This window comes from Lepidochelys kempii, chromosome 5 (assembly GCF_965140265.1).
Source record: "Lepidochelys kempii isolate rLepKem1 chromosome 5, rLepKem1.hap2, whole genome shotgun sequence".
Taxonomy (NCBI): domain Eukaryota; kingdom Metazoa; phylum Chordata; order Testudines; family Cheloniidae; genus Lepidochelys; species Lepidochelys kempii.
The window spans coordinates 98608081-98631962 of record NC_133260.1 but is presented as its reverse complement, the minus strand read 5'-3'; the positions used below and the strand labels follow the sequence as shown (position 1 = coordinate 98631962).

Genomic DNA, 23882 nt, shown 5'->3' with positions numbered 1-23882 from the left:
GATTTAGAATATAGATTCAGCACTTAAATACTCAAACCATCATGTTTTCAGCTGCCTGCTTGCTTTAGGAATCCTGTACTATGCCCCCGAGGGGCCTGTAAGGAGAATATGCATGAGAAAAACAATGTACAATAGAAATGGTAATTTATGCAAGAAAGCACATTCTGTGCACCCTCCAAACTAATTCATGCAAAGTGATTATTACTGTGATTCACTGTCTCATGAATAAGCCTAAGAGTCTAGAATGCTGGCTCACTTGAGAGTGATATGTACTGGATGAGATTTCTTCCCTCCATCCATGATTCTTATGTACATTATGTGTTTGCCTTTTGGGTCAACAATCCCATTATATATCAGTTTTCAAATCTGTATTCTCACTTCTCATAAGAGATTTTAAATTTTTCACTATGACTCCCTTCCCCTTTATAGCAAACCCTCCTGTCGCCTCTTTGGTGTTACCCAGCACATACATCCACTCGCATTTAAGATTATTTGTTATAGCCTGTCTGCACTGTGGTAACGCTGACTCCTTCTAATCTGCCCACGCCCTTAAGCATTTGGACTATCTCCTTTTCCTTAATCATTCACTACATATTTTCTTATTAAAAGCTTCAGGCAAAATTCTTCTGACTTTCATTCTCACTCATAGACACGTGCTTCTCCCATTGAACTAGATCAGAGTTGTGGGTGGGTATCTGAGGGAAGAATCCGGACCTTGGTGTTATTTCCTTTCTTTTCCATTGATTACACTGCTGTCTCCTTGGATGAATTTGCGCTCAGCAGAAAACAGTAACTGTCTCTATATTCCCTTCAACTGAACACAGCAAATTAAAACAAAACTAGGACTTGTCCTCTAGCAGGTTAAATTTCAATTGGCAATTTAAAGGCCAAAATACATTCTGCTGAAGTGCATATCATATAATGCCAAGGGGAAATAATCATTATTCATATCAAAGCTCTGAGAAGTAAAACTACATATAACATTTTCTTCTGGTGGATTTTGACCTTCCCATCACTGCAGTAATTGATGCTTATTGCACTTGTAGCAGAGAACTTTGATCTTTGTAATTTCTAAAATTCCCTGACAATGTCATCATTGTCTTTCTCTTTCCCCTCCTCCAGATTTGGCTTCCTTTTTAGACTGCTCCCCTAGTAGACTGTTCAAATCTGTCATTTATTATTTTCAGTGGTAATTTCATATTGTCCATTATGTAGAGCACACTGAAGTTTTGTGGGGCTATAACTCACTAGCTCCTCCTACTTAAGTTTCAATAGAACTTGCCCTCAATAACACCCTGGGATACTTAAAACAGAAACGAATGCCATTATTCAGGGTATATTTCTTCCTTCCAGGGCCTATGCTGCTTTGTTATTGTAGGGTTTCTTAAGAATGCCGAGCAACTGTCACAGAGTTTGTTTCTGCATCATTTGCCTCACATTATATGTCAGCCATCCTGCAACTGATCTTTGGTAGAATGAGACTAAGGGACATGACATGTGTAGGGACAGGATTTTATAATTGTGACTTGTACAGAATACATGAAAGTGTGTTGTAGTATACAAGTTTTATTTACACTTGTGACTAATGTGGCCTTCCCAAACTCATACTAATAGACTATTTATACTATAACTCCACTTACTCTATATACGTACATACATATATATGCATATTGTCTCTCTCTCTGACACAATTGCAGCTAAGCTTTGATTAGGGTTTCGCTGTAAATTCACCATTTGTCTCACCCAGAAATTTTCATTCTGAGTAGGGGGATAGGTCCATAAATTCAGGAGTTATGGGTTATTCACTGTAGGAGGCAGAGTCAGATGTTTCTGATTGGCTGGGTTGACTCTCCAGATAACTCCTCTCACTGAAGAGTCCCTCCAGAGAGTCACTTCCAAAAGCTGATAACTGTTATCTCAATAAAACATTATTTAAAAAACATTTTCACAATAGCTCATAAATCTGCCCATCCATTAGGAAGTAGAGCTGTCCAACCTGACAAAAACATATTAACTGGGTCATAGATTAAATGTAAGCACATGATTATGCATCGAAGTTCTCTAAAATGTGGGGGAGGGAACCCAATGCAACACTATTGAAAAAACCTCTCTCAGTAGAAGGAGATGAAAAGTACAGGGTGGGATGAATTTGTGGACTATCTCCCTACCCAGAATGAAAATTTCCGGGTAAGTGAGACAAATTTTCTCATTGACTGTCCTGGATGGGTCCATAAATCCATTAGTGATGGGAGTTCTTTGTCTTAGTACCCTCCCCCCATCACTATCAATTGTTGGGTGGACTAAGGATGAGCTATGGCTTGCAGCCCCCTCCTGACATGGTCTGCTTCACCTGTTTGAAGTCTATCCACATTATTGAGTTTTGTGAAGGTATGTAGTGATGCCCAAGATTGCTAACCTGCAAAACTGTTCACATGGTGGTTCACCATGTTATCCCCTGCCTCCAGCAAGAGGGAGTCTTTTTCTTGTGGTAAGTTGGTGTCATCTCCCTCCCACCACCGGCCTTTCAGCCACTCACACAGTGTCTTCAGGGCTATGCCAGTCCTAACTTCACCTTGAAGGTTAACAACGGGTCCACCCAAGCCTGAGTCCCTTAGAACAGTCTCGCTTTGATATCCAACCTGAGGCTACAAACAGCAATTCCAGATCCTCTACATCCAAAGGAGCAGTGTACTCTAGTTTACCAGTTTTACCTTAAAAAGTAGATTTATTAAAGAAGGATTTAAACTAGAAATGAGAGAGTGGTGGAAACAAAGTTATAAATACAACACAAAATCATAAAACTTGAACCTAGATCAATGCTTATCAAGTTACCTTTCCCATCTCATAAAGTAGATTCTCCCAGCCCCCACAAAGTTCAGTCTGTTGCAGAGATAGCTGGTTTCTCAGGATCCAAATGTTCATAAAAGGAGACCATGCTCCATCAGGGGTTATCTCAGTGCATGGACACAGAGTACTTCTCTCGCCACTGTGTTATACAGAAACAACCTTTTGTTTCCATTCACAGATCAGGCAAACCGCTGTCTTGTAAAGTTTCTTTTTTACCTTTAAGTGGCTTTGATTGTCTGTCATAGCCTTTGATGGTTTCCCATTCAGAGTCTTAATATTGCACAAGGCTAAACCATTGAACCTTGCATTGCATCCCCAACCAGACAGGGTGGGGTGACAACTCCTCCTTGCCCAAATGGGCCATCACATTATCTTCTAGTGACTAATTTCTACTTTAAGTACATAAAGCATATTTTCAGTACATTATTCCTTAAATGTTACCTGTACATACATCTCACGATTATGAATCTTGACAAATTACGAGTTTTCTGTAGATAGAGGGTATCCATAAAGAGTAAAATGAAGGGTAAGACATTTGGTGTAGTGAGTTTCTCAGATCTGAGGTGAGAGTTGTTCACAAAGAACAGGGGACCCTTTCCTAAGGGGTTTTTGTGTCAGAGACCCTTACTCCACTTAAAGGGATGACTAGCAGGATAGAGGGCCAAGGATTCAAAGTCATAAGAGTTCAGAGAGGAAGCCCTATGCCTGCACTTTTCAGCTGAAAGCACTCTAAGATGACCACTAAGGCAGCAGGCTGAGAGTTAATTCTAAAATGGCTACCTGGGGTGCACAAGATTTTGACTCCAAAATGGCCACTATGACCCTGCCATAAAGGGAAGAAGGGGCAGTAGCAGGAAATTGATTTCCTCTGTGCCATTACTGGTTGTTAGCACCCCTCAGAAATAGATGGGATGTCCTGACCACAACACGTGCAGTAGTGGGGGGAAGAGAGGAGGGAAGGAGGAGTCCTTGGCAACATATGTAGCCCCATCATGATTCTTTGGCTGGTGGAGGGGAGGGGAGGGATGATGACGGTGCCAGATCAGTAGGCTGGAGCTCCTGAGACCTTTGTAGTTCACCTAGTGATGGGGCATGGTCTATGCCAGTAGCCACATATTAAACTCCTGGTATCAACACCTGTCCTCTCTGGGTCTCTTGTTAGTTTGTAGATACTGCTGGGCTGTCCTATGGGGCATGCTGGCAGCCTGCTTTGTAACTGCAGGAGTACCAATACTAGTGGAATAAAAGGAACTCTTTCCTCCTTCAGTGAACTCAGCCAAGGATGCTGTGCACAGACCCTGTGTCATAAATATAAAGGGAAGGGTAAACCCCTTTGAAATCCCTCCTGGCCAGGGGAAAGCTCCTCTCACCTGTAAAGGGTTAAGAAGCTAAAGGTAACCTCGCTGGCACCTGACCAATGACCAATGACCAATGAGGAGACAAGATACTTTCAAAAGCTGGGAGGAGGGAGAGAAACAAAGGGTCTGTGTCTGTCTGTAGTCGTCTTGGCCGGGGATAGACCAGGAATGGAGTCTTAGAACTTTTAGTAAGTAATCTAGCTAGGTATGTGTTAGATTATGATTTCTTTAAATGGCTGAGAAAAGAATTGTGCTGAATAGAATAACTATTTCTGTCTGTGTACCCTTTTTGTAACTTAAGGTTTTGCCTAGAGGGGTTCTCTATGTTTTTGAATCTAATTACCCTGTAAGATATCTACCATCCTGATTTTACAGGGGGGGATTTCTTTATTTCTATTTACTTCTATTTTTTATTAAAAGTCTTCTTGTAAAACACTGAATGCTTTTTCATTGTTCTCAGATCCAAGGGTTTGGGTCTGTGGTCACCTATGCAAATTGGTGAGGCTTTTTATCCAACATTTCCCAGGAAAGGGGGGGTGCAAGTGTTGAGAGGATTGTTCATTGTTCTTAAGATCCAAGGGTCTGGGTCTGTAGTCACCTAGGCAAATTGGTGAGGCTTTTTACCAAACCTTGTCCAGGAAGTGGGGTGCAAGGTTTTGGGAAGTATTTTGGGGGGAAGGACGCGTCCAAACAGCTCTTCCCCAGTAACCAGTATTAGTTTGGTGGTGGTAGCGGCCAGTCCAAGGATAACGGATGTAATATTTTGTACCTTGGGGAAGTTTTGACCTAAGCTGGTAAAGATAAGCTTAGGAGGTTTTTCATGCAGGTCCCCACATCTGTACCCTAGAGTTCAGAGTGGGGGAGGAACCGTGACACCCTGCCCTTTCCCTACTTTGCTTTTTGGCCATGACCAATGCTAATCTGGAGGGAGATTTTAGTTAAAGTCCCCATGGTGCTCCAGGCAACTGTGAAGTGAATTTTAATGGCCCTTCCCAAGGCAATAGCTCTGCATTACAAAGTGGAGAGCAGAGAAAAAAGACTGTAGGAAAAAAGGGAAAAAGAACAGTTAATCATGGTATGGTCATTCTACAGAGCACCTGAGTACACTGCTACAACATTAGAGGCAGGGCAAATTCTGGCAGGGCTCTGTAATGGGAGGAGTTATCTGGAGTGAGTCAGTCCAGTCAATCAAAAACATCTGACTCTGCTTCCTGCAGCACAGGGGGACTGACAAACTAATCACTACTGAATTTATGGACTGACATTGGTCTTGAGAGGCATAGTTGCCCTTGTGTCATGTGGTCAAAGGCAGATAGCTCCCAAGACATCTGCAGAAGGTTGAAGCATTGACACAAGACCTAGTGCCTCTGCCTTAGTCCCTAAGAGCTTGTCTACATTGGAAACTATACCGTTTTAACTATACTGGTATAGTTTAAGTGATATTAATACCTTAGTGTGGACATAGTTGTACCAATATACAGATACTGTACAGAAAGGGGATCACCACCGATATGTCACCTTCAGACCAATATAACTGCATTCATACTATGGCTTTTGCCATTATAGCTGGTCACTTAAAAAAAAAAAAGAAGAGAGACCCCTAACTGAAATAGTTAGACTATTAAAACTTTCAAGTTAAGACCAGACTTAAGGCTTCCCCTTCCTTTCTGGCACCATGGCTCCCTCTTGATTAGTTCAGGGTCCTAAATCTTCTGTTTGCAGTACTGGAAATGAGATGAGGAGTAAGGGCATGTGGGCTCCCACCTACCTCTAAAAAATTTAGGCCAAACTGGTATGTTTTTTGTCCCTTTTTCTGCAACCAAAAGTGTAGAGGACAGAGGACTTCTTTGAATGCATACCTTCAGGCTAACAAGGACATTTAAAATTTTAAAAGGTCTCTTTTAAAATGTCATGTGTGGGATTACTTAAGTGCTGCAATCTATAAACTTTTTTGTACATCTTCCAGAACCCAAATGTTTGATGCCTGAAAACATTCAAGTTTTCCTTTGTATCTCTGGTATATTGAATATAATGCACTATAAAGCTCAGTAGGCAATAATGAAACTGAAAAGCAGGCTTCCCCTCCATCAGTTTGCCATTTCCACAGACATTATACTGCAGAACTTATATCCCATTAACTTTTGCTTAAAATATATTTATCAGACCCAAAGATATTCCATTTTTTTTTTTAAACTTGGTCATTGCTCCACACACCCCTACTTTTTAGTTTCAGGGCTTAATGATGTCTCATTTTTCTAACACAAAAAATGGATTATTGAAGTAGTCAAATCTGCTGCCTCAGTCATTTTAAGACTAGCATCCATTCATGAACTCTTTAAAAAAAAATGCCCAAAGTACTTTTTGAAGGTAGTTAGTGAAATATTTGACAGCTATATTATTTATAAATTAAAAAGTTACCAATTTTTGCAATTTTAAAATTGGTTCTAGTGTGAGAAATTTCTAGAAAGCTGTATAAGAGCGTATAATGTTAGGAGGCTATTCTCTTGGTGTTACACATGGGAGTTTTTGAAAAAAGTCAGAAGCCTAGTGTCTACATTTAAAGCACTACAGCAGTGCCTACACCTCTGTCTACAGTATAAATCAGAGGATTAAATCACAGCAGTCTAAAGGCCAAATTTCTCTAAGAATTTAGGACATTGATCTTTCATTCTAAATTTGGAGAGAAAAACCTAAATTGTTGGCAAACTAGGAAAGTACATCCAGTCATTATCCTTGTATATACATAGAGCAAAACCAAATCTATTCCTTGGTGCCTAAGCAACCAACCAATTCCTAAACCAGTAGTTATACTTATTGTGGGTTATATCTACAGTATTTGTGAATCTGTGTTTAGGATCTGTATCCTAATCAGATTAGGAAGCATTTCCAAAGCACCAAGTACAGAAGAGGTTGCCAGAAGCAAGTCAGGGCCTTCCAGCCCTGTTTTGTGCCTAGCAGCCCCAAAGGGCCAACATTGCCCTCTGCTATCACCAAGGTTTAGGAAAAACAGACATCTTATGGTGGCAGCTTGGAAGGAAGTGTTGTAGGGGCCTGTCCTGCCCATTCCATCTAGGGAATAGCAACCATAGTTGGGTTTGCCAAGTGAAGACTATTTAAAAGATCTGAGGGTTTCCATAATGTGGCTGCTTTAAGGAAAAAATGAGATGTGCTCGTCTTCAACCTGACCATTTACATTTACACTTATACATTCTTCCTTCATATCTTCCTATGTTTGTACAGCATTAGCAAGTGTTGGTCATTATCGTAAGGAAAAATCATTGGGCATTTAAAAAAACACTTCTCCAGGACTGCATATTTTTATTGTACTCTGCAGTTAGATAAAAACCATCTCAGCATAGTTGTCTAATGTTAAATGAGGTCTAGTATCAAGTGATCAGGTTTCTTTGTTGACAGGTGGTTTTCCTGTTTCTAACTATCTACCACTTCAAATTTGAAGACCCATCAATACAGAAAAATGGTCAGAGTAGCCATCTAATTAGAATAACTAACATCTATTAAAGTACTAAGGTGGATTGCTCTTATGTACTTGGATCATATGACAACATACACTGCTAGGAAGTCAACTATTTCATCCCTTTCCCAATGCCAGATTGCTCAACAGTACATTTTCTAACTATTTATTGAGATTGTCAGTCCATTGACTGAGGTGCTTAAAACCAGTTTTTTCTAAAAGTGGAATACTCACAGTATCATAGAAGACAGAAGTTACCTTTTCTTGAACTAATGCCCTTCTTGTAGTTGTACCCTTCATAACAAGCTAAACAATATACCTTCTCCAACCTTGGTGTTTACACTAGTACAAGTAGACAATTACATCCTCTCAGTAATGTTGCACGCTAAACAGTTCTTCCCTTCACTTGGGCATTTGTCTTCTGAATTTACATTTAGAGGTTTTAACATGTAAAATAAGTACACAATGAATATACATAGCATAAAAATTAGCCAATAGCTCTGGCCTCAGTCATGTCAGTCTCCATTGAAGGCTAGGTTGGAATATGAACATTCATGCTTTTGGAAAAGGTTGCTTTATAAGGAAATTCAGTTTTCATAAACCATGATATGATGCAACATGCTACACTGCAATGAGAATGAAATGAAAGCTTAGGCTGTTAGACCAGCTCTAAGTGGTATTACAACTCTAAAATCAGCAGTATGGTTATTTCAGTACCAGTACAATTAAAATAAAGAGGTCTTAATACCCAACATCCCATATGCCTGAATTTGGGTTCATTAGTAGAGCAGACCAGATATCGTACCTGTTTGTTCCAAAAACAGAGAAACTGACACTTCCTGTACTGCTGAGGATTTCCTCAGTGGGTACACCTATCTGCTACAAGCTAGTATCCAATAGCTTGAGCTACTGCACTGGGACAGGGCAGAGAATTAAGTAGCCACATTCACCTTCCCAAAGGCCTGGCCCCTGCCATGCTAAGCATGACTCTTGCATAAAAGAATTTCAGCAATAAATTAGACCTGTGTGGTAATGCAAAGCTTTATGTAAATTGTTTTAAAGCATCCATCCACACGACTTAAGCAATTTTCAAAAATTTACACAATCTTTCCACGTTTTTGGTGTGATTTTTTTTAAAATCACATTCATTGGGGTAGCACATTTGGTTTGCAGTTAATTTTATCTAAAGTGCTATGTTAAGCACCTGTTTGCTTTCTTTAAATGAAAAATTTTCATATATACTCAAACCTCACCTGTAACAAGCTTACATGTATATTAAATGTGATTGGATGGAGCAGTGTGTGAGATCCCACACAATATACTCTGTTATCTTACAAGTCCTGGGGATGGGCATTTGTCTGAGAAAGGGATGGAAGTGATGTAAAACTATAGCTGTCAATTAGGGATTTTTGAGAAACACCACATGAATTTAAACTCGTGAAATTTAATTCAAGTGTCCCATACTTCCTCAGATAACCCCTTAGTCATACTAACCCATGACATCACTGACATGTTTTCACAAACTGTTCTTGATGGCATAAATATAGTTAGGGTTCTCTATCCACAAACTCCCAACCTGAATTCTCTTCAAATATCCATGTGCAAATCTCTACTTCTCAGGATCAGAAGGTAACAGATCTCATTATGCTTTCTACTTTAAATTCCAGGGTTGGAGAAACGGTACTTTTCACTTTTTTAGTGTGGTTCCTTTTGGCTTATACGGATATGGATTATCCTCATCTTGGGATGTGAAGCTCCCGAGCAAGCCCTTTCCCCATGTCATAAGAACAAGCAGTGACAATAAGCAAGCACATGCAGAATCAGTAGACTGGATGGACGACAACTTTTATCTCAGTTTCCATTACAAGTTCACATGTATTATCCATTGGTGAAGGCTGCCTCTTTCCAACAAGTTACCATGTGCCATGCACACCAACCTGTGGCTCCTTTGCATAGTTGGGAAGGGCAACTCTCACAGCCCCATATTTGAAATCCACATTTAGGTAAAGATCCCAGGGAAGGGCCCAGTGGAAATGCTCCTGTTTTCAAAGGTTTGGATAAAATGGTGCTGTACAGTATACTAGTTATGTGGTCCCAGAGATCCATTGGAAATAGATTCGTAGGCAAAGCAGCCAAAAAAAAAAAAAAAAGCCTTTGAGTTCACAGCTAATGCTCTCCTCCTTCCCTGTAGACATGATGTTGGTGTTATATGCTGAAATAATCTGGCCACCAAGAAAATTAGTTTGTATTCCATCTGCTACGATTTTCTCACGCAAAGAAGCCATCTTAAATTGGTAAATGAAAGCCAAACAGGTTAGAAATATACAGACTTAAGGCACATAGAAAAAAAAAAAGTCCACAGAGCAGAAACTAGTTGCAGCTCTTCCCCCATCCATAAGACAGCCTCGGGTTATCCAGTAACTCAAAACCCAATGAACTATAACAAAAGGAATTATTTCCCTCTGTACATGATTTTATTATTTACATAATACAACATAGCATAGATGCTGGGTAGCATGATTATGTGCAATACATAAATATGAACTATCTGTACACATTTGTATATCTAATAACTCAGAACTGGAGGACAAAGTTAAAGCAAAAAACCTGATGCTTTTAATAGTGAAGTAAAAACTAAGACTGAACACTGCAATAAAAATCAGAAGTAGAGCCTTGTGTACATAGTTAACTATTTACAGATGAGAACAGGCATTACCACAACACTAGTCTAAACTGTACTGGTTTATATAAAAAACAAGTTTCATACATCACAAAAAACTTCCATTATAACACAGAAGTGATATTACCAGACAAGCATCAGTGAAGTATACTGCCTCTTCTAGAGTTATTGTACAATGCTGTAGATAATGCAGCCCATGCAATACACCCAAGAACACTACAGTCCTACACCCAAATACAATTAAAAATGATAAAGCAGCCCTCAGAGTGGTGCCAGGTACCACTCAAGTCTACAGCAGCCACGTTGGGTATGGTTTTCCATGCAGAATGGTGCCACCTTATTTTATTTAAGAAACTGTTAAATAAAAAAGCTCTTATTCTCTTGAACCCAACATGAAGATACATGAAAAATTAAACTGCTCCAACATCTTTGCAACTTAGATTCCAACATATTGTTACTTGATATAGCTGCTGTGGTAAATCTAAAAACAAATAGCTTTTTTTCTTTTGTAAATAAAAATCTTACAGCATTCTGCTACACAACATTTTTAGCTATGCAAGAGTAAAGCAGACAAACCTTCTGTTGCAGGCCAGTTCATGAAGTTTTTAAGAGGGCATTTCCTTTGGGAACCTGTTCTGAACTATATAATGTAGTCATTTCCAGGATCGTTCACACCCTTTAAGTATCAATTTCTCACTTTTCCTGCTGCATTTATTAAACATTAACTATATCTTAAATATGGCACCAACACTCCTCTATGTAAGGTGGATCCCCCATGTGAGCTCACATTCTGCTTCAAAACAATGAACTGTGGAAATTAAAGATAGGAGAAGATTTAACTATGGTAGAAGTAGACTGCCAACTTTTTTCTGGTGTATCTTTTTCCCCCAAACAGGCACATAACACTAGCTAAAGATGATCTACCTCAATTACATTCCCAAAAGGCAGATCTGCTGCAGACATGCAGATTTGATACATTTGTTTGGCACACGTGAACTAGACAATTTGTCCTCTGTGCATTTATAACGTTCTGTGCAGGTCTTAATTAATCCAATTTTATTCTGGGGAGGGCATATACATTTTAAAAGGGCTGTATCTATCCAATTCTGCCTGTAACAAACACCCAAACATCCTGAAATATCAGTAAGACAGACAAGACTAAAGTAAAACTCTGGAGAACATCAAAAGAAAATGGCCATGCACCTGCTCTTTAATGTTTTCCTAGGATATATTAAAATAAAAACAAAGTCAGTCTTTTCACAAGTAGTTTAGTTTATATTCTCTGGATTTTTTCAGCCACAACAACTGGATTTTCTTTCCTGATTTTAGCTGCAGCTTCTGCTTTGTAGTCATATGGGCAGTTGTGCTTATCAGAGTAACGGTGAAGTCCACAAAACAAGTTTCCACATCGGCAGTCAAACCCTGTACAAACAAAAGGAAGCAGTGTCACTTTCAGCTCTAGCTAAACTATGATTTTAAAGCTTAGTCACTACAGACAAAGAACCAAGTATTTACTACAACTATTCTGTAAGAGCAATACATGAAAAAAGAAAGATTCCATGCATTTCAAAAAACACAGCTGTTTCACAGGGTCTCATCCCAATGAATTCTGAAATGCTTCCTACCCAAAGTGAGTTTTAGAAAATACCAAATACAATGTTCCATCCAGAGGACTAGTAAATGCAAATGCTAGTCAACAAAAGCTGTTAAGTATTGACAAAGCCTTTTCATATACCTGTAAGGCCAACCTTCTTTCTGCACATGAAGCATCTGTTCTTCTTTGGTTTGGGCAATTCAGGAGCACTCTCTTCATTCTGAGAAGTACTGGGCTGAGATACTGATGGACTTGGTTGAGTAACAACTATGGAAAAAGCAAAAAAATAAAACAAACTGAAATGAGAGCTCCAGATTAAATTTGAATAATTCAACAACGAGCATTTGTTCAAGAATGTAGGTACAGCCCAAGACACTGCATTCCTTTCCCAGAAACTATGCAAAATTCATAGCATATACAATACCACGTTTAAGGTTTTATATTAATACTGAAATCTTTAGCTATAAACCTACAGCTGTGTTTATTACACCACGTGCTAGTAAGTCAGGAATATGGCCACTTCACCATTTAAATGCAAAAATGGAGAGAAGGGTAAGCGTTATTTAACCTACCTTCATAAAGAACTATGAATAGAAAGTATCATAAGTTCATGGTAAGTGCTATGTAAGTCATAAGACCTACTTTGAATATCAATGTATACAGGAAAGTTTAAATTTAAGGTCACATGGTAAACCAAGTATATAGTTGTGTTTGTTAGTATTCCTTTGAGAGATTCCCCCCAGTGTTTAATAGGTAAAGCACTGTGACCACCTACTCTTTAAACAATCTAAATTGTACATAAGTTTACTTGATTTCAGAAATAAAAAAATTGAAAAACCCTAAAAGCATTGAGCTATAAAATACTTACTGCACAAACAACACATTCCAGATTAAAGCACTACTGTTTGTAATAAAATGAGATTAATATGGGTTTTCCAATCTAACAATAGCCAGATGAGACTGTAGTGCTTCAGTGTAGACACTACCTACACCAATGGAAGGGATTTTCTTGTCAGTGTAGGTAATCCATCTCCCCAAGAGGTGGTAGCTAAACTGATGGAAGAATCCTGTCAACCTAGCATTGTCTACACAGGGACTTAGGTTATCTTAACTACACTGCACAGGGGTATGGATTTTTCACATCCCTGAGTCACAATTACGCCAACCTAATTTTCTAGTGTAGGCCAAACCTAAGACTGCAACAGCAGCTACATTTCTGACTATTACATCATTGGTTCACACAGTTCCCTGCTATGAGCTCTATTCTCAGAGAGAGAAGAGTTACCTTTGCCTACGAGAGTGCTCTCCACTTTCCCATACGAACACTCCTACAGTAATTTAGAAAAGAGCAACAGCCCACATTTATGCCAAACCTAGACATTCTTGTATTACAGTAAATTCAGTATGGCAGTAAAGGTAGCATAGCTAAACTGACTCATTCTAAAGCTAGTTTTCAGTGGTTTCTCCCATGAACATTTGGGGTCCCGGTTGAGTCTAGTTTCATTTAAGAAGCTTTTCTTGGACTGTAAATCCAAAAGTGCAATGTAGTTTTACAAGGGTCAAGACTCTGTGACTTTAATGCAAACCACCCCTTTTAAATGATTAAACATGTCTTTTTTTAAGGTTCCCCTTCACACCCAGTAAGTCTGACGAAGGTATGTTTTGACTTCGTTTAAACAAACACTTAGACATCTGAAAACAACATGCTAAGCATATACATCACGTTCAGTTCCCACCCTAAACAGTTTACAGTCTAGATGAATGATAAAATTAAACAGATGGAAACAGATAAAAGTTTCAGTTACTTGAAAGACTAGGACATGTAGATGCAGGTAAGCCCTATTTGCTTACCCTTTCTTGATAGACTGTTTATGGAGTGTTACACATTCTCTCCCCAACTCTGACATCTACAAGCTTCTGGGAGAGATTGCCAGGTGCCATAATCCGAAGAGCCTACAATACACAGATACTCAAAATATCTTCATCCCAAATGCTAGTAATAGCCACACTACTTGTCACAGTACCTGGATATATTTATTTCTGGAGGAGCAGCTAGCTGAAGTTCAATCTTGGAAAAACTGAAGTGATGGTGGGTAGAGGGAAATAATGAGAATATCAACAAGTTTTTTTCCAACAGAATTCTCTTTCCTAATGTCATGAAATGGTATGTGGTTTTGGAGTTCAAACTAGACCTCCAAATAGCAACAGGAGCAAGAAAAGCACCTTTCTATCTATAGCTCGCCAGAAGACTGCATCCTGTCAGGCACAAGTCTGACCCACGCCATGGTATTCCATGCATCTGTGACCACAGACTGTTGTATTTGGGCACGCACCCACAAATCCACATGCGATAAAAGTTGAAGGACATGACACTAGTGCTCAGGTCTCTAATGACTACCCACTAAGTTTAGTATTTATCCTCAAGATGCTAAATGGGCTTTGACCAAGTCTGTTCAAAGGCCATCTTTTTTCTTTGTGATCATGAACCCTCCAAACAACTGTGATACTTGCAGACTATCGAACTTAAACAGGACAAGATTAGTGAGAGGAGCAGCCAAAGCCTTTTCAGCAAGCCTGCCCAGTGATGTTCTCTTAAAGAGTGGCAGATGACAATAAACCTAAATCTGGTCATGACTTAAGATGAACAAATCCTTTCTCCTTGATACAGTGTTATCATAGACTATTTCCCCCATGATTTTCCCTCCTCCTGTTCTGAGGAAAGAATCTAAGAAATCCTACGTGCTGCCAGATGGAGGAAGAAAAGAAAGACGTGAACAGTCTACACATAAGCTATTCAGTTTTGAAGAGTGCTCAGATACTATAGTAGGCACAATATAAAGACTTGATAAAAAACAAAAAATTAGAGGGAGGCTAGATTCTATGGTCTGGCAAAACTGGCTTTAAGATACCCGTTGAATGGCCATATGTAGAGTTTAAGGAATACAGACTGGAGACAAAACACTGGAGCAGAGAGCAGTTTTCCTAAAGAGCCAAATACGCTGGAAGCGTGCCAGGGAAAAAAAAAAAAAAAAAAAAAATCAACCTAAGGTTTTCCAGGTATTTACATGTACTTCCAGTATGCAATTTCTGTTCCTTTCCATCTAAACTGCAAAAAAAATCCTGGCTTTTGAGTTCCACAGAGGCATTTGCTATTAGCCTGGTAATTAATAACAAATATTTTAAATTAAGAATGGTTATAAGCAACTTTCGCCATGCAGCTTCTGTTAGCATAGAAAGACTAAAGTATTCTTTTGCATAGCATAGTTTTTGGTGTCGATTGTCATTGTTCATCCCCAATGAGATCAGAAGCTTACAAGTTATCAGTTTCAAAGAGGACTTCTGCAATTTGGTAACTAATTTTAAATGGTTAAGAATTTTCAATTTGACTCACTTGCCACACTGTCATTACTACCTTATTTTACATATACTGTTTCCTTCCTCATTGGCACTCTCAGACATGACCTCAAGATGCATTGTTAAAAAGGGACACGACTAAGTTACAGGAGATAATCTGAAACTTGCATAGCTTATAAAAGTCTCCTTAAACTCTGTACACACCCCAAAAAGCATCAGAGCAATACATACACTTGTATTTATCAATCCATGTCACAGAATCATATTACTGATACACCTCTTTTACATCCCAAATAGCCAGAGCCAAAGTATGAATACAAAACAGTTTAATGCAAGACATCAAAGCAGCTCAAACAGGAAAAAAAACCTAGACAGAAATAAAGGGCTAGTTAATGTAATCTTCCTGCGACTCTTCACCTTCAGATTTTTCCAGTTTTGAAAAATGGTAATTTTGTCTAAGTATCACAGAAAAAATCGTTTAAAACTATGGCAGCATTTACAAAACAAATACCAATTTTATAAAGCTATTTAAATGAAGTGTTTTGAAGGACACATACCAAATGGGAGAAAGGAAAAGACAACATTAGTGTTAGTAGCTGTAGAATAATATACACATTATTCAAACTTGTGTGTGACAGTTTAACAAAAATATTGGTTCAAGAACTTGGTATCTGTTGGTGTAGACCTGCTTTTCACAAAGAAGTTAATGCTCTAACTTTTCTTTTCTTTAAATAATACCATTGTAAAGTATCTGTAACCTTCCCAACGTAAAAGTACAACTTCTAAAGCATCCGCTTGGATTATGAACATAATATGGCCCAACGATTAAGTTCACTCCAGTTCAAGAACAATGGATCAATTATTCCACAGGTGCTTGATCAGTCCATCCTTCAACAGACTTGTCTGTCACATGCATTAAACTAAGAGCACAGCCCTGGGACAGAGTTATAAAAGAAATATATAGTCTTAAAAATTTTTAGCCAGTAAGCTCAAGTAATTATTTATCCTCCAAAAATGCTGTGTTTCCTTCTCTAATATGGCTGAATACAAGAAGCCATATTTATGTCCACAAGCCAACAGAAATTTGAGACAAAGGTTCTCCTAGATTTTCAACAGAGGTTTCTATCATTTTAGCCCTGTAAGGGAAAAGAACCGGAGGGCTAAAATTACAATTCTAAAAACAATAGTGTACAATTCTAAGTGTTTCAAAATTTAAACTGAAAGTTTAAGAGCCGAACTTGCTCTCTTGTCAGAGTCTTCAATGGGAATTGTGTGCATGTCCAAAGGTGAAATTTAGCCCCAGCTATTTTTCTCTGCACTACAAACGTACACTCAAATATTCAGAACCACCACCTTCAGTTTTTAATATTTTTCCTAGGACAGTATTATGATGGTGAGGGAAGAGACGGTAAAATATAAACTGTCAACTTCTGCTAAAATCCACTAGTTGTATTCAAAGTTAATTTGATGGCACACCTGGCTCTGTTGTCTCTGTTTTCGGTGTTACTTTTTCCTCTCTTGAAATGCTCATTTCTGTCATTTGCTGTGTTACGGGCAAGGCGGCAACAGGTACATTTCTGTTACATTCAATGAGAAAAAGCAATTCATGTTAGTTTTGAGTTTACACTAAATGTATGTGTTGTCTAAACTCTACTTAAATATTCTCAGCAGTTTAAACTATTTGTTTTGCCACTACAGAGATAGCTTCTACCATATTTAAAGAAAGTAATGAAAGATGCTTCTTTTAATAATTACTTCACTCACTCTACAGCAGTATTTCTCAACAGCTGGTCCATGGACCAGTACCGGTCCCAAAGATCTCCCCAACACAGTTTAGGAAGGCAGCAAGCTGGTCCCTGGTATCAAAAAGGATGAGAAATACTGCTCTAGAAGACTGAAGAAGCCATGTAGCAAACTGCTGTTCAGCTAAGAATCAAGAAAGCGTTCTTGCAATATCCAGCCGTCTAATACCAAACATCGTATACCACTTACATCAGCAATCTTCAATTAAGTTCACAAAGCATCGGTCAATCATAGTTCTCCATGAGACAGTTTGTCAGCTATTTATTCCTCCAGAAACTAACTACAATGGTGATATCAGTACACCTACACCATAGTTGTTTTAAGTATAAATCCTCTATTTGTTTTATGGATTTAACTCAGGTTAGCCTCAAAACAGTAATCTACAACTTACCTTAATTTGTCAGATGTGCTGCCAGCAGCACCTTCACAGTTTAAGCTAGCATCTACTCTCTGAACTGATACAGAGTCTGAGGTAGGACTGCTTGAACCACTGGCTGTTCCTATGCAATAGAAATTTGAAAGTTAAGTAAACGTGTAGAATATAAATTAATAACTACTCAAGCACACTTATGTATAATATTAGTTTAGCTGTTCTCACCCAATTACTTGATATTTGATTAGATTGCTGTGTCTTTAAAACTGCATGCCAATGAAATACAACTAAAGCGATCATCTAAATATATGGATCAAGTGCTCAGCAGAAACTTAGGGTGGGGCACCAAGTATAGTGTGTTGTCCAGAATGTACAAATCAACATAATTTTGTTTTCAGCATAGCCATTGCAGATGTTCCTGCCTCCAACATTTGTCCTACAATTCCTGCCATCTTCTCAGACATTTCTCCAAATAAAGAAGTTTACCCATTGGACTGATTCTGCCACTATTCTGCTGTCGTTGAAGATGCTCTTTGTAGCAGACGGAGCACATTCCATTTGTCCTAGGATTCCCATAAAATCCACAACCAGTACTACACAGCATGGGCCCTGGGGTCTGGTTCGTCTCCTGAGCCATCTCTGTGCTGTAAATAAAACCAGATAACTGCATTAAAAGTTGGCATGTAACCAAAATCGATCATAGTTTGTAGGAGACAGTCATTAGTATCTTTACATAACACAAATGTAGCCTTTGTTAAGAATGCTGATATTTGTAGAAAAAGTAAAGTTGCAGTAATGGAAAGCATAGATATTGTTATACCTTTCTAAAATCCTAGTAGAAAAATTTCAATGATATCACGTAGGTTGGAAGAAGGGTACATGTAATTATGCACCCTTATGAACAGATTCACTTCACTCATCACTGAGCAGTAAAAAAAACAAACCTGTGTCACTGTCACTCATTTTGAGTATTTTCTATTCCCGAAGTCAGATCCGCTGAATAAACCACACCAAATCTGTGTACACTAATCAATTCTGGAAACCAATATCATCTATTTATCAACAGACTAGGCAGCAAATAAACTGCCTTCACTGCTTATATGATATGTGGGTCCTGGATAATTTCAACTCAGAGTTAACAAATTGTATTTTGGCAATACACTCAATAAAGCAGAGTGGGGAAGTTTACTACAAGTACTAGCCAACGGTCAATTTCAATATGCACTTTTAACTATAGAAGTAATTTCCAAAACAGAGCAAGTCTTGTTTGTATGAAAGCTGACACTGTATGTTAACTGGCAGCAACATGTGTGCAGAATCTTCCATATACAGGGTCAGCAGGCATTCCTGAAACATCACGAATTTATTTTTCGGTGCTTTAAAAGTTGCATTTGCAACAAACTTGAACAGAACTCTTGCAAGAAACGCATTGGCTGCTAAAATACACCCATTTACACAGCCTACTCATTTCCATAAGCTCAGCAAAGTACTCTGGCTCAAGAATTTATAGAAAGGTACCCATGTTTGGCATTGGATAATAAAAGTCCTCACCTCTGCATAACAAACAGCAAAAATTAACAATACAAATACCTCACCTTCACTAGTGATTTATCTCTGCAATACAAGTTTAGTAGAAAACCTGATATAGCAAGGAACCCTTGGCTCCCAAGAGCATTATTATAACAGGGGCACAGTATAATTAAGTGATCTCCTATAAATCCAGGGCAAATTAAAATATTAGACTGGGCCACTAGAAAAATTGTGTTTTAAAACAATACACCTTTTGGGGCACAATGAACTTTTTAAAACCTGGAGAGCTAGATATTTTGACAAAACAGCCTCTCCATATTAGTGTCTCCCTCTCTAGTTACATCCAAAGTGAATTACAGATATTTGAAAAGACTCATTTAAGGTTCACAGCAACCCAATATACATATGTTGATACACAGGTGCTTGCTATGGACCAAAACATAGTTCTGTAAATTAAAGGTCTGCGTCTCCCAAAGATAAGCCTTTCTTTAGGGATATTATAGTAGCTGAAACTACAGTGGAGTATCATATCACTGTGCGGCTCCAAGGGAGATTGAGGGCCCACTATAGTAAGTACTGTAAATACACAGAAAATCCCTGACCCAGAAAATTTACAAACTAGATAAGGCACACCAAGGGGCAAAAAGGAACAGTTACATGTACCCTTTTTGGAACTGAAGCAAAGAAATTAGGTGACTTGCACAAGGTCACTCAGAAAGTTAGTGACATCTCTTGATCTAGATCTCTAGTTCATTACCTTGACAAGACCTGCCTTTTTGACACCTGTCATAGGCTTCTACCAAATTGTGGTTTTACAACCATTTTTCATTTATTTTAAGGACCCATGCAGATGGAACTGATCAGCTAAACAGCAGAAACAGTGGACTATACAAAGTACTGCCAGATGAACTAAAATACAGAAAATATTTTCTTCTAATACAATTTAGATATTCTGAGGATATAAGTGCTAACAAATATATCAGAGGGATAAATACCACGGAGGGAGAAGAATTATTTAATCTCAGTACCAATGTGGACACAAGAACAAATGGATATAAACTGGGCATCAGGAAGTTTAGACTTGAAATTAGACAAAGGTTTCAAACCAACAGCCTTCCAAGGGAAGCAGTGGGGGCAAAACACATATCTGGCTTCAAGACTAATCTTGATAAGTTTATGGAAGGGATGATATGATGGGATAGCCTAAATTTGGCAATTAATTCATCTTCAACTATTAGCTGTAGATATGCCCAATGGCCTGTGATGGGATGTTAGATGGGGTGGGATCTGAGTTACTACAAACAATTCTTTCCTGGGTGTCTGCCTGGTGAGTCTTGCCCACATGTTCAGGGTTTAGCTGATCGCCATATTTGGGGTCGGGAAGGAATTTTCCTCCAGGGCAAATTGGAAGAGGCCCTGGGGTTTTTTTGCCTTCCTCTGCAGCGTGGGGCCTGGGTCACTTGTTGGAGGATTCTCTGCACCTTGAAGTCTTTAAACCATGATTTGAGGACTTCAATAGCTCAGACATAGGTTAGGGATTTGTTACAGGAGTGGGTGGGTGGGATTCCGTGGCCTGCATAGTGCAGGAGGTCAGAGTAGATTATCACAATGGTCCCTTCTGACCTTAAAGTTTATGATTCTAATTTTCATTAAGTGGTGTTCCTTTTAATAATTCTAAACATGTCAGCATCCATGAATGAGTCTCCAGTACTCCAACTTGCTCCTCTTAAAAATGAAGATATTGTAGACATGTTTTACCACTTGCTATTTAAATCTAGCTTTAGGTTTTAATTGTTGTTTTGAATATAATGTAAATACAAGCACTTTCATGGCTCCTGTCAGCACATTCTTTCCCTACTACAAATACATGCCCCTAATTAAAAAGGACAAATTGTTATTTTACAGTGACTGTTAAAGAAATTGCACCATTTCATTTTTCTTGTACCAGGTCCAAGTATCACTTGACTAACCATGTCCTTTAAAAGACTTCACCAGTATGAAGACAAATATACCTTCATCATCCCTTAATAAGTATTTATCAACCAGAAACTAAATTATGCTATTTGTACCTTTGGATTAATGTACTTGGAAGCTCAGATGACTATTTTCAGAGTAACAGCCGTGTTAGTCTGTATTCGCAAAAAGAAAAGGAGTACTTGGGGCACCTTAGAGACTAACCAATTTATTTGAGCATAAGCTTTTGTGAGCTTACAGCTCATGCTCAAATAAATTGGTTAGTCTCTAAAGTGCCACAAGTACTCCTTTTCCTTTTTGAGATGACTATGGGTTTCATAAACCTAACAGAAGTGCTTTGCTTGTCATACATCAGCAGTTCCCAACTAGGATGGGACCTCACAATTTAGCAGTCATCCACTTAATGTCACACATTCAGTTCTGTCTTTCCCTTAGAAAACCAGCTTATAATAGCATCACGTGTGCCTGCTTTCCTTAATATTTCTCAGAAGCTTAGGTCACATGGGTGAATGCATTAGCTTCCGCCTGTCACAAGGCTGCAATGTGACAGGCTGAGCAAGAGGCTCAGACACACAACCTCGTCAACAGGGGCCTCTGAAATCAGCTTCTATTTATATCTCAAAAGGTTGCCAACTCCTACACAACCCACAGAACTGAAGCAGCAAAGCATACACCCACTGTAATGGAGAAATATAAAATCCAATTAACAGGATGATTACAGCTTCCTCTCTGAAGAGAGAGAGGGAGACATTCTTAAATTATACTTAGAAAATGCAGCATCATGGGCTAGTCATCTCAAACAGCCATTACCATTTTTAACATACAGCATAAAGACAAAACAGCTGAGTATGATGAGGCCCAAAAGATGACTGCTGTTGCACTGCCTTTGCACACACACACATACAGTACTCAGCATTTTTGGGTGGGTGGTTTCAACAGAAGCATTTGCCTGCATATCAGTTTGTTCCTTTTTAAGTGGAAGGAAGACACTGATTAAAAGGTTAAGGTTCTTGTTCGCTGGTTGTTTCCTTTTACAGGAAGAACTATGTTTTGCAACTTGCATTAGCTCAGCTAGCGATTCTATTACAGTAACCCGGATAGCTACTAGTTACACAAGTTAAACCAGGGCAGGAAAATACTTGATAACTATATGCTGAAGACTACATAGGAGGTATTTTGTTGTGAATTACAACTAAACTCAAGGCCACTTTAATAACATAACAAACAATGAATTTGGAGTGGGCTTCACAAAATACCATAAAACAGCAGCAATGAACTTTAGTTCTCCACACAAAAGTGCTTTTTTAACCAAACTGCAATATTCACACCAGATACATTCACATTTTTAAACGGGTTTAGGGAGGGGGAAAGGAGAACAGAAAAAACAAAGCTATACCGAAATCAATACTAAACCCAGGGATGGGAATTGCGTCAATGATAGGGCAGAAAGGGACGGCTGACCTAAATCTCTATTTATCCTGACATCCTCCTCCAGAGGAGACCCCCAGAAGCGGGATTGACCCAGGGCATTTTGCGCTTTAGAAAGGGAGCTGAGGCGCTCCCTAGATACGCGGAGAATATGGATCGAAACGGACAAAGACAAAACTGAGCCAGGCCAGAAAAACAAAGGCAAGGGCAGGGCGCCCCCAGCCTCCCGCGGCAGGAGCCACCCGCCGGGGGTAGCGCTGTTCAAGCCCGAGCCGCGAGAGCGGCAACGTGCCTTGTTCCTCGCCCGGCCACCGGCAGCCCCAGGCCTGTTGGGCCCCTCTCAAAAGCCCCGAGTCACGCCGCCCAGCCGCTCGCTCGGTGCCGCCGGCCTCCTCAGCCCCTTCCGGCTCTTTGTTCTTCCCAGCAGCCGCGGCCCGCCGGCTAAGGGGATCCGCCGGCTAAGGGCCCCATTCGTTACCCCCCTCCCCGCGGCCGGGCCCTCTGCTCGGGGGCTGGGGGCCCTTCTCCCCGGACAGGCGGGGGAGCCTAGCCCGGGTTAAGGGCCGGAGCGTTTCGCTAGCCCCATCCCCCCGCGCGCTGCTCGGCCCCTCCACACCCACGAAGGCCGGCCGGCCGAGACACAAAGGCCGCGGGGCGCCACTGACCTGCTCGAAGAGGCCGCTGGCGAGGGCCCCGGGCGAGTGGTCGGTTCTGCTGAGGCCAGACAAAGGCGCCGGCGGGTGGGGGGAGGGGTGGCTGTCCCGGCGCGAGCGGGGGCAAGTCCCGGCCCGGCAAGGAGCTCGCGCCGCCGCGGCTCCTCTCCTTTGTTTCTGCAGCAGCGCGGAGCGAGACGCGCCGCGCGGAGGAGGGGTGGGAGCGGGGGAGGCGGATCCTGCTACACAACGCGCGCCGGCTCGCGCTGCTACTGCTGCGCCGCGAGGCTCCGGGGCCGGACGGAAGCGCCGCCGCACGCGCAGAAACCGGCGCTGGGGTGGGTGGGTCGGTCGGTCGGTGCCACCGCGCGCTGTTCCGGGAGGGAGGAGGCTGGACTCGAAGCGGCCGCTCAGAGCCAGCGATGACGCTGCAGCTGCGGCCGGCGCCCGCGCTCTCTGGAATCACACTAGCGCGCGGCTGGCGGTGGGGAGGAAGAGAAGGCGAGGCAGGAAGGGGCGGGGGTCTTCGTGACGTCACCGAAGCCGTGGAGAGAGGAGGGTGGGGGCCGTGTGCAGAGTGGCGAAGTCGTCATCTCACAGACATCGTCACGATGGAGGAGGGGCGGGATCAGGGGTGTCCGCGGGAAGGGGGCGGCGGGGTGAGCACGGGGCAGTGCGGCCATGGGTACTGAGTTTGCGAAGTGCATGGGGCAGGGACAGCGATGGGGGGCAGGGTTTGCGCAGTACGTAGGGCAGGGGTGGCCATGGGGCTGGCCTTAACCTGAGGTGAACTGAGGCGGCTGCCTCAGGTGCCAG

At 40.5% G+C, this 23882-nt stretch overlaps 1 protein-coding gene across 1 annotated transcript; it reads right to left on the bottom strand.

Moving 5' to 3' along the window:
• Positions 1-10129: 10129 nt before the first annotated feature.
• On the bottom strand, positions 10130-23547 carry ZFAND5 (zinc finger AN1-type containing 5). Its single transcript, XM_073345142.1, has 6 exons — positions 23079-23547; positions 17968-18125; positions 17500-17608; positions 16782-16882; positions 12093-12218; positions 10130-11779 (listed from the first exon to the last, which is right to left on the bottom strand). Exons 2-6 carry the CDS (start codon positions 18116-18118, stop codon positions 11631-11633), a joined length of 636 nt encoding a protein of 211 aa, XP_073201243.1. The 5' UTR covers positions 18119-18125; positions 23079-23547; the 3' UTR covers positions 10130-11630.
• Between the last annotated feature and the right edge of the window lie 335 nt (positions 23548-23882).